At 42.9% G+C, this 12,296-nt stretch overlaps 1 protein-coding gene across 2 annotated transcripts in view; it reads left to right on the top strand.

Annotated features, from left to right (window-relative positions):
• The first annotated feature begins 231 nt into the window (after window positions 1-231).
• LOC129860766 (protein prickle-like) overlaps window positions 232-12,296 on the top strand; it is a 45,088-nt gene continuing 33,023 nt past the window's right edge. The window contains exons 1-2 of one of the 2 annotated variants that reach the window (XM_055931485.1): window positions 232-516; window positions 654-718. In XM_055931485.1, coding sequence (XP_055787460.1) covers window positions 677-718 — 42 coding nt within the window. In that variant the 5' untranslated portion in view covers window positions 232-516; window positions 654-676. Of the gene's footprint in view, window positions 719-12,296 lie in introns of both variants that reach the window. The other variant, XM_055931484.1, reaches the window with a different exon arrangement.

Here is a 12,296-nt window from a genome sequence, read left to right as displayed (position 1 = left end):
CAACTGCACTGCACTGATGGAGTGGAAATCACAGAAGATATATGTGGTAGTTGCAGCAGCAGAGAAATACTTGGTAATGAACGATTTTAATTAGAGAAGGGGTTCCATCCTCCCAGGCCGACTGCCTGGTGTTGGATTATTTATGGCCAAAGTAGTGGGATGGCATTTAATTGCGGTGACCAATATGTGCAATCCGCACTCCGACCTGTAAAAGGCAGCAATAGGCAACACAGCCTCTAGTCTGCCAGGAAACCACATGAAGAAGAACATGGTAACAAATGGGAAATGATGAACCTTTGAGGAGCGCACCGTCTGGGCCCGGGACAAGAGCGACAGGAGGACGTGTGTAACGTAGGTAAAACTATCGTACAGCGCAGTGGGCTTCCACTCAATGAGTGCGGTCAATAGACATTGAAAACCGGTGCAGTCATCTAGGTGTAGGGTGCTTACGTATGCGTCAGTGATTTTCAGACAACTCCAGCAAATCGACTGTGCGTAAAACTTCAAGAAGAGGAGGTTTGTACAAGTTCGTACTGTATGTAGGACACGATTTATTGGAACATATTTTTACTTTGTCCTGTGAATTCAGATGCCTCATGTATCTATCAACCTATTTTTTTTTTAAACTCTCTGACTATTTGGAAACAACCAAGCCGCTTTTTCTTGAACCATCGACATGTTCACGCGCGGATCTAAAAAGCGACGGTCGAATCGCTCGGTAAGTAGATCCGCCAGAACTACAGTATGTTATGACATTGTTTTTTTAGAGTCCAGGGTATCTTGTTATCTGGAAAGTACTTGCATCATTTAGAATACCTTTTATTGACAATGAATAGCGTTCATAAAGTTTATCGAGTAGGTTGCAAGTAAATATATAACGTTAGGCTAATCAATGTTGTCCGAACAAAATAGCCTATGCATTTGTTTTACTGTTTGTTATCGGCTTGATTATAGGCCTGTCTATGCTCTTTGCATGTCATAATTTGACAAGTTGCTTTGCTTCCCTTGATTTAGTTTACAGAAATTCCATTCTTTGTTTTATGACTCGAGTTGAATCGTGGTTGCGTGGGAGGGGCGTAAGGTCACTTCGTCAATGGCATTTACCTGCACAGGTTAGGGTTAGACAACTTCGGAGTATAGCCCACCCCTCACTGAACCCAGGCCACACACTTGCGGGAGGTCTGTGACACATGTATGTATGTATGTATGTATGTATGTATGTATGTATGTATGTATGTATGTATGTAGACACTTATTTCACAAAGACAATGTAGTCTTTATTTATTTAAGAACATTTACATGCCAAAGCATTTGAGTTTCCACGTGTGGATGGTGCCAGGGAGGACATGTTTTAGTTGAACCATGCAGTCAAGGAGGACTAGTGTAGCTGTTGATATATGCGACATCTGGCTCCTATCAGACTTGGAGCATTTCCAATGTCTTTAAAAGGGAATCTCACTGTAATTATATTGGAAGGTTGGCTTGTGAAACTCATCACACACAACTGATCCACACTATGGTCTGCATTCATGACTACTCTGTAACTACAGTATCTGTTCTATAAGTACTTCTGTGGAAGTGTTATTTGGACATTATATCAGACATATATATATATATATATATATATATATATGTATGTATTTTTAAAGGCAGTTAATATTGCCATAAGGCACATGCAGGAGAGCATGCGTCTCCTTTCCTCTGCAGGAGCTTAAAACATGTAAATAAAGCTTTTAGTCAGCATCATTTTAATAGCCTGATGCAATCCTCCTATCGCAAGCTAAACATGCAGGTAGTTGAGACATGCAATAGCTGCAACATTATGCCTCTTCAGTTTTGGCATGAATTACTTGAAAGGGTGACTTGAAGTCAAGACACAACACAGTAAGCCAAGTGAGTTTGGTTGGTGTTCTCCTCTCATAGTCAGAGAGAGGATCAACTTTCAGGAAGCAATACAAGCATTATTGCCTGAACATTTTATCCCTGTAGTTCTCTTATGAAAATCCCTATTGACAACATAATGAAATACTACACCTGCTGTATAGTACAGTAGAGGGAATTGAGTGTATCGCAAAAGCAAACAAACGACTGTATGCAGTTGACATACAGTATAGGCTTAGGCAGTATATAGATTGTCATACCGACCTTGTTCCATCCCGAGATATTCGGTAATACTGGCACTGAACACAAGGGGGGTTATTTTCAAACCCCACTGAGCCTCTGTAATACGAAGGTTAGCAATGCTAACAAGTACATGCACAATCCCGTAGCGAATGCTAACAAGGGCATTGAATGGAAAGCAGGATACCTAGTCAGTTGTACAACTGAATGCATTCAACTGAAATGTGTTTACCGCATTTAACACAACCCCTCTGAATCAGAGGGGTGCGGGGGGCTGCCTTAATCGACATCCACATCATCGGTGCATGGGGAACAGTGGGTTAACTGCCGTGCTCAGGGGCAGAACGGCAGATTTTTACCTTGTCAGCTCGGTGATTCAACCCAGCAACCTTTCGGTTACTGACCCAACGCTCCTACCCGCCAAGCTACCTGTTGAAAACATTTGATACAGTCTCAGACATAAACTATTGCAGGACAGACATTAGGCTTACTGGGGTATTTGGCAAAATCCACGGGATGGTTTTTCAATACAGTCAAAACTATTTGTTTTTCAATACATTTGAATATGTGTGGCTAGTTAATACCTGCAGTCAACTTATGCAATACGCTAGGAGATAAAGCAGATTGCGTTCTTCATTTCACCTGTCATATTATTTTACATTATGAAGCTTAGGGCCTACCATAGTTCCCCAGAACAGTTGAGCCAGTCACATGTTTTTTTGTAAATAACACAATGGGAGAAAGTGGGAGCTGGTGAGTCCAGCTGTGTATTTGGTTTACCTTGCTAGTCAGCTAAGTAAGTGGCTAAATTTAATAAGGAGACTGGGCATCATATAGTGTTTACTTTCTGCTGTGTTTGAGAAGTCAAAGCGCTTTTTTGATATCCTTGCATAGATTTTTTTTCTTCTCCTCTCCGTTCTCGGCCGACCTGCTCCTCCCCCCTTTTCCTCCCCCCTTTTCTCAGAAGGCAGGCCTGTTGCCCTAGCGACTCCACAGACACAGCGTGTTCACGTACTGCTCCAGAGTCAGTACTGTTCTTCCTTCAGACAAGCATGCGTCAAAACTTTGTTCATTTGCACAATGTCTCTCGTTCACATTCGCTTGTAAATGTCAAAGCTCACCAAAAATACTACCTATACTTCTGTAACTTTATGAGATGGATTTCCTGTCTTTGCAATTTGTGCGCTCCTTAGCTAGCAGCCTCTATTGAAATTCTCTGTTAGTTAGTGAATTGTTTTGCATTCTGGTAATAGACACCCAATTGTCTTTTTTAGTGCCTCCTTGTGTATGAAGACCGAGGATGAGAGAAGGATGGTATGATGATATGAAAATCTGGATACCGCCAAACCATAACAGACATCCCAGCTCATAAAGTTATACATGTAACTCAAAAATGCTACTCAGCTTGCTGCACACACAAAACAAATATTGGACTGCAAGGCTAATGATCCATGAGGGGATTCTCTGCTGTTACCAAGAGAATCTTGATTTTGCAAGAAGCTAACCACTTAGCTAGATAACTTGCTACTAAATTAGCCTACCAAATGCACAACTGCAAAGCATTTAGCACATTTTAGAAAGTTCACTTAGTACACTGAACAAAAATATGATTGCAACATGTAAAGTGTTGGCCCCATGTTTCATGAGCTGAAATAAAATATCCCAGAAATGATCCATATGCAGAAAGCAAATTTTTTCTCAAATTCTGTGCACAAATTTGTTTACGTCCCTGTTAGTGCACCTTTTTCTTTGCCAAGGTAATCCATCTACCTATGGTATATCAAGAAGCTGATTTAAACAGCATGATCATTACACAGGTGAACCTTGTGCTGAGGACAATGAAAGGCCACTCTAACATGTGCAGTTTTGTCACACAACACAATGCCACAGATGTTTTGAGGAAGCGTGCAATTCAAAGTTGTTTCAGAGAATTTGGCAGTACGTCCAACCGGCCTTACAATTGCAGACCACGTGTATGGCGTTGTGTGGGTGAACGATTTGTTGATGTCAATGTTGTGAACAGAGTGCTCCATGGTGCGGTAATGGTATGGTACCGACAACAAACACAATTGCATTTTATCAATGGCAATTTGAATGCACAAAAATACATTGAGGAGATCCTTAGGCCCATTGTGAGGCTCATTTTTGTTTAAGCTATCTATGACTAACAGATGCATATCTGTATTACCAGTCATGTGAAATCCATAGATTAGGGCCTCATTTATTAATTTCAATTGACTGATTTCCTTAAATGAATTATAACTCAGTAAAATCAAGGAAATTGTTTCATGTTGCATTTATATTTATATTTTTGTTCAGTATGGTTATAAGATATCAAGCTTGCAAAATAAAATAAAATACTGTAACTAGCCTGGTGCGTGCTACACAATAGTCAGTGACTCACAAAGCTCCGGTCTCTTGTGCTTGTAAACAAACACTATGTGTCTGGGGACTACAAGTAAGCTTCAAAATAAAAAATAATGAGACGGGTGAAATGAAGAATGGAATCTTCTTTATCTCCTAACGTATTGCACAAGTTGACTGCAGATATTCAAATGTATTAAACAAACTTCAAATAAATAGTTTCGACAGTATTGAAAAACCATCCCATAGCTATTTCCAAATACCCCGGTATATGATATATATGGTATACAACTCAAGCCTAATACAGTGCGATAGCCTATTGTAGGGAACGGGGATGTGTTCCTGACATTCCAGAGAGAAAAGCAAGATAGGCCTATGTGTGTTGTGGTTAGTGAAGCTTTCCCTGCAGGCTGTGTGTTTGATGTATTGAGTCCAGCCCAGAGTGTAGTGTAACTAACATGTCTCAGTGAGTTAGGCTGCACAGGCCTGTGACCTCTGACCACTCCCCTAAGTTAATGTTTAACTCCTCAAACACTGAACACATCCTGCTGTCTCCATTCCAGCATCTGTTATTCTATGCATTGCAACAACGTTACTATGTAAATTGTTATAACATGGGTATAAGAGCAACAAAGTGTTACTTAACATTGCCATTGTATGACTATGATGGCACTGGTCAGCTTTTAGGTAAAGGGTCTAACAGCTAACTTTCTGCAGCCTCATAATCTAGCTGACTGCTGTGTCCACCTGGCCATAACACGCATGAGCCTGAGAACAAACGCACAATATCTCACCCCCGCCTTGTGATTAAAAAAAAGCTTGTTGGATAAAGCAGATTTATCAAGGTCAAAAGCAGTAACTAAAGTATGGTGTATGTATGTGGGTTGGCGAGTGTTCATGTGTACGCTCTCCTATACAGATGTGCAATCTTAATTTGATCACTGTTGTCGCAGATAATCTTCCTGTGCAGGATGAAATGCAACCTTGTAGCGTATTCTAGGTTTAAAAAGGCTTCTAAAGTTTGTAATTTCCACTTTAAAATATCAGACTTGATTTCCTCTAATGAAAAATGTATCAACGCCTACAAAAATGTCCATTCATAATAATCCACATTTCCTGTTGCTGCAGAATTGATTTTCCTGCTGTGAGAAACTGTTCAAATTTGCTTTTAATGGAGAGAATAAGAGTTTTTTTCTTGTGTGATACTACAAACAAACCTATTGTCAATTCAAATGTTCTATTTACTCCCCACATATAGTTTATAAACTCACTTCCTACCTCTGCAGTCCCCACCCATCACATCCCCTACTTCAGATAGAAAAGTAGGCTAACCCACTGCAGGGACAGAAACGTGATGTATATTTTCTCTTGCTGAGAGATGTGAAGGAAACGCATGAAACCCACATTACCTTGACTTATGTTGCACTGTCTGAGAGTGTCTTCTTGACATCATCTCCTTCCCATGTTCTCTTGCACATGATGAATTTCGACTCGCTGCTCTTGTCTTCATTCAAGGAAAAATCATCCTAAAGGAACAAAAGTTGTATGATGGATCTGAAGTTTTCCATTACAAACTTTATTTGTCATGGTAATGATATGGAGCTAACATCCCCTCTCTCTGTGAACACGATACAGTGTTAATTAGAACCAGCTTGGCGGGTATTGATGCATTTCTTTCTGGATCAGTTTACAGATGGGACCGTTTTAATGCCAGCTTTTTCTCCGTGAGCAGAATGGATCAGCTTTATGACGGGGATGAAGTTTGACCTTGTGTTTCACATTTATTCACTGTTATGAAGGCATTCATATGCAGTACATGAATGTAATGCCTATATAACGATCATCATCTGCCTTCTAGCATTGATCAACTCCCATAAATGTTTTAAATTGATTGTAAAGTCGGAGAGCAGTGTGCTATTATCTACAATATGTGTGTTTACGGACATATTCAATCAATCCTTATCCCAATCTGCTGTTCCCACATGCTTCAAGAGGGCCACCATTGTTCCTGTTCCCAAGAAAGCTAAGGTAACTGAGCTAAACGACTACCGCCCCGTAGCACTCACTTCCGTCATCATGAAGTGCTTTGAGAGACTAGTCAAGGACCATATCTCCTCCACCCTACCTGACACCCTAGACCCACTCCAATTTGCTTACCGCCCCAATAGGTCCACAGACGATGCAATCGCAACCACACTGCACACTGCCCTAACCCATCTGGACAATAGGAATACCTATGGGAGAATGCTGTTCATCGACTACTGCTCAGCATTTAACACCATAGTACCCTCCAAACTTGTCATCAAGCTCGAGACTCTGGGTCTCAACCCCGCCCTGTGCAACTGGGTACTGGACTTCCTGATGGGCCACCCCCAGGTGGTGAGGGTAGGTAACAACATTTCCACCCCGCTGATCCTCAACACTGGGGCCCCACAAGGGTGCGTTCTGAGCCCTCTCCTGTACTCCCTGTTCACCCACGACTATGTGGCCATGCACGCCTCCAACTCAATCATCAAGTTTGCGGACGACACTACAGTGGTAGGCTTGATTACCAACAACGACGAGGCTGCCTACAGGGAGGAGGTGAGGGCCCTCGGAGTGTGGTGTCAGGAAAATAACCTCACACTCAACGTCAACAAAACAAAGGAGTTGTTTGTGGACTTCAGGAAACAGCAGAGGGAGCAGCCCCCTATACCACATCGACGGGACAGTGGTGGAGAGGGTAGTACGTTTTAAGTTGCTCGGCGTACACGTCACGGACAAACTGAATTGGTCCACCCACACAGACAGCGTTGTGAAGAAGGCGCAGCAGCGCCTCTTCAACCTCAGGAGGCTGAAGAAATTCGGCTTGTCGCCAAAAGCACTCACAAACTTCTACAGATGCACAATCGAGAGCATCCTGTCGGGCTGTATCACCGCCTGGTACGGCAACTGCTCCGTCCACAACCGTAAGGCTCTCCAGAGGGTAGTGAGGTCTGCACGCATCACCGGGGGCAAACTACCTGCCCTCCAGGACACCTACACCACCCGATGTCACAGGAAGGCCAAAAAGATCATAAAGGACAACAACCATCCGAGCCACTGCCTGTTCACCCCGCTATCATCCAGAAGTGGAGGTCAGTACAGGTGCATCAAAGCAGGGACCGAGAAACAGAAGCTGTTTTTCAATCTCAAGGCCATGAGACTGTTAAACAGCCACAGCTAACATCGAGTGGTTGCTGCCAACATACTGACTCAACTCCAGCTCACTTTAAGAATGGAAATTGATCAAAAATGTATCACTAGCCACTTTAAACAATGCCACTTAATATAATGTATATACTGTACTCTATCATCTACTGCATCTTGCCATCTTTATGTAATACATGTATCACTAGCCACTTTAAACTATGCCACTTTGTTTACATACCCTACATTACTCATCTCATATGCACAGTGGGGCAAAAAAGTATTTAGTCAGCCACCAATTGTGCAAGTTCCCCCACTTAGAAAGATGAGAGAGGCCTGTAATTTTCATCATAGGTACACTTCAACTATGACAGACACAATGAGAAAAAAAATCCAGAAAATCACATTGTAGGATTTTTAATGAATTTATTTGCAAATTATGGTGGAAAACAACTATAATGAAAATTACAGGCCTCTCATCTTTTTAAGTGGGGGAACTTGCACAATTGGTGGCTGACTAAATACCTTTTTGCCCCACTGTATATACTGTACTCGATACCATCTACTGCATTTTGCCTATGCCGTTCTGTACCATCACTCACTCATATATCTTTATGTACATATTCTTTATCCCTTTACACTTGTGTGTATAAGGTAGTAGTTGTGGAATTGTTAGGTTAGATTACTCGTTGGTTATTACTGCATTGTCGGAACTAGAAGCACAAGCATTTCTCTACACTCGCATTAACATCTGCTAACCATGTGTATGTGACAAATAACATTTGATTTGATTTCACTGCTGAGTATGCTGATTTAACCACACGTGTACTGAACCGAACAGTACTTTACTGGCCTAACAGTTGTTAGGTAATATTTTATGTATCTTTATTGCAAATACTAATGCTCCTCCGCAAGCTTTTTTGTAGTTCCTCTGTTATTTGCTCTACCCACAATCCCAAATGCGCTGCATGGTTTGCAGGCCCTCTAACTTCTCTCCCCAGGACTCTAATCCTCCATTTGTCAATACAACACAATTGTGCTACTCCTCCCATCTTTCTCTCTGTATTTATTGCACACTTTGCTGGGCTTTCCCAGGGAGTTCCGTGCTCTGTTGGAGAGTTACACAAGTCAGGGATCAGTAGGCATGACAGAGGGCAATGTGGCTTCACAAAATGTTTGTTTTTAGCACACGTGTTACCATGGATCACATTCCCCAGAGACAAAAGAGTCTGCTCTCTGACTGTGAAAGATTGCGTAAGCATGTGTGTTCAGGACATGGTATGACGTACAAAAAAATATATATATATATACACTGCTCAAAAAAATAAAGGGAACACTTAAACAACACAATGTAACTCCAAGTCAATCACACTTCTGTGAAATCAAACTGTCCACTTAGGAAGCAACACTGATTGACAATAAATTTCACATGCTGTTGTGCAAATGGAATAGACAAAAGGTGGAAATTATAGGCAATTAGCAAGACACCCCCCAAAACAGGAGTGATTCTGCAGGTGGTGACCACAGACCACTTCTCAGTTCCTATGCTTCCTGGCTGATGTTTTGGTCACTTTTGAATGCTGGCGGTGCTCTCACTCTAGTGGTAGCATGAGACGGAGTCTACAACCCACACAAGTGGCTCAGGTAGTGCAGTTCATCCAGGATGGCACATCAATGCGAACTGTGGCAAAAAAGTTTGCTGTGTCTGTCAGCGTAGTGTCCAGAGCATGCAGGCGCTACCAGGAGACAGGCCAGTACATCAGGAGACGTGGAGGAGGCCGTAGGAGGGCAACAACCCAGCAGCAGGACCGCTACCTCCGCCTTTGTGCAAGGAGGTGCACTGCCAGCGCCCTGCAAAATGACCTCCAGCAGGCCACAAATGTGCATGTGTCAGCATATGGTCTCACAAGGGGTCTGAGGATCTCATCTCGGTACCTAATGGCAGTCAGGCTACCTCTGGCGAGCACATGGAGGGCTGTGCGGCCCCACAAAGAAATGCCACCCCACACCATGACTGACCCATCGCCAAACCGGTCATGCTGGAGGATGTTGCAGGCAGCAGAACGTTCTCCACGGCGTCTCCAGACTCTGTCACGTCTGTCACATGTGCTCATGTGCTCAGTGTGAACCTGCTTTCATCTGTGAAGAGCACAGGGCGCCAGTGGCGAATTTGCCAATCTTGGTGTTCTCTGGCAAATGCCAAACGTCCTGCACGGTGTTGTGCTGTAAGCACAACCCCCACCTGTGGACGTCGGGCCCTCATACCACCCTCATGGAGTCTGTTTCTGATCGTTTGAGCAGACACATGCACATTTGTGGCCTGCTGGAGGTCATTTTGCAGGGCGCTGGCAGTGCACCTCCTTGCACAAAGGCGGAGGTAGCGGTCCTGCTGCTGGGTTGTTGCCCTCCTACGGCCTCCTCCACGTCTCCTGATGTACTGGCCTGTCTCCTGGTAGCGCCTGCATGCTCTGGACACTACGCTGACAGACACAGCAAACTTTTTTGCCACAGTTCGCATTGATGTGCCATCCTGGATGAACTGCACTACCTGAGCCACTTGTGTGGGTTGTAGACTCCGTCTCATGCTACCACTAGAGTGAGAGCACCGCCAGCATTCAAAAGTGACCAAAACATCAACCAGAAAGCATAGGAACTGAGAAGTGGTCTGTGGTCACCACCTGCAGAATCACTCCTGTTTTGGGGGGTGTCTTGCTAATTGCCTATAATTTCCACCTTTTGTCTATTCCATTTGCACAACAGCATGTGAAATTTATTGTCAATCAGTGTTGCTTCCTAAGTGGACAGTTTGATTTCACAGAAGTGTGATTGACTTGGAGTTACATTGTGTTTTTTAAGTGTTCCCTTTATTTTTTTGAGCAGTGTATATATGTGTGTTTGTATTCTTAATGGATGTCAACTTGGAGGGGAACGTTTGAAGAAGACTTACTTCCTCAGTACTCCGGACCGTTTGGTTTGTGTGACTAGAGTTGGATTGTTTATACATCCTACTGATTTAATGTAGATATCTTACAATACATACATGTCTGAGCGTGCACGTACGTGTCTCTGTGTAGCTATTCAATCCCACAACAGTTGCAATACAACTATGTGGAACCATTCAATGTTATTTTCCATAGCGTGTTCTTTCCTAACCTGTTGATGCTGTTCAGAGATTGGGCGTTTTGAGCTAAGGGGTGTGTGATGGCGCCATTGGTAGATTGATGTTGAAGTGCATCGGGTTGAGCCGTTAAACTCTTTCTCAACGACCTGCAAACATAACATCTGGACTCCGTTAACGAACAGGCACATTTATACAGTGATGACTAGAGCAAAATGCAGAGGTGTTTTCTCTGTTCAACGACATCCAAAATATTGGTCTACTGCATCTCTGTTGACACTGACTGCAGCCCCATCATAATAACCTTCAGTACACAAGGCTTATCTCAAATGGTATAACTGGCTTGACATGAATATTAACGTTTCATTCACCCTATGTACTGAGATGTTAAACAACAGATCAAGATAAAGTTGCACAGGTGCTTTCCCAAATGGATTTGCTTTATTGGCATGTGTATGTCTGTGAGAGACGGATAAGTAGCCTGCATGTGTATGTCTGTGAGAGACGGATAAGTAGCCTGCATGTGTGTCTGTACAGTTTTTAAGATTGTTCAAGGGAGTCTTTTTTTTGGCAACATCCTGTGTTTTTGTCTCGTGGCAGTGACTCTCCGTCTCTCTCACTTATCTGAGAAATATTGTTTTGCTAACCATCCCATCCTTCCCTTCCTATTGTTTGGAAGGGCTGGTTAATTATGCTTTGCATAATAAAAGAAGAGGACTGACATTTTCATGGTGTGAAGCAACTTTTTATCCTATACTGTATATCAACATCGAATGTAAGGAAAGAGCCCATTATTGAGAGGAGGGTCGGTTTAGAAAGTGGGAGAAGGGAGGCAGGATGACAGCGCTAGAGCAAAGTGGAGACAGTGACTACATGGAGAGGGAAAGCAAAAGGTGGCACACTTCCTCATCTGTTTCCTTCCTCTCATCTGTTTCCTTCCTCTTATCTTTCAAAGACTGCTTAACTGAATAGAGACACACACACACACACACACCAATACTAATCCACAAGTCAATATTTAGCTTTTTCATGTAGGTCATCTGTTTATGGTTTGTTGAATGTGCTTTGAGAACTTCTGAATTTGCCAAATGACTTGTGATTGTGTGTGGCTAGAGTCCCACTCCCAACAGGAGCTGTAGTACGGGAGTTGGACCCAGTTACTGGGCTGTTTCTTCTGGACTTGACAAGAGCTTAGCCCGTTCCTCTAACCCCTTGCCACATAGCAGCGAACACTCTGCACGTAATCCGCTCACCCACCCGCTCCACACACACACAAAGCTGGGTAATGGACAAGCCGTCTGTGCAAGCATACACACAGACCTTTCACATGCATATGAATCAGGGGCTGGAAACAAAGTTATTTCCCAATCATTAAGTTCTGAACAGAACCATTCTTTTTTTGTTCCGTTCTACTGTTCCAGACAGAGAAATAAAGTTCTGAACTGTTTAGAACCCCCCAAAAATGACGGTTTTGATGGTTCCTTTTTAAGCCTCTGATATCGACATTTAGCTCGTCATTAAATTA

This window comes from Salvelinus fontinalis, chromosome 8 (genome assembly GCF_029448725.1).
Source record: "Salvelinus fontinalis isolate EN_2023a chromosome 8, ASM2944872v1, whole genome shotgun sequence".
NCBI lineage: Eukaryota > Metazoa > Chordata > Actinopteri > Salmoniformes > Salmonidae > Salvelinus > Salvelinus fontinalis.
Note: the sequence above shows the minus strand (reverse complement) of the source record. Positions and strands in the feature narration are given on the sequence as shown.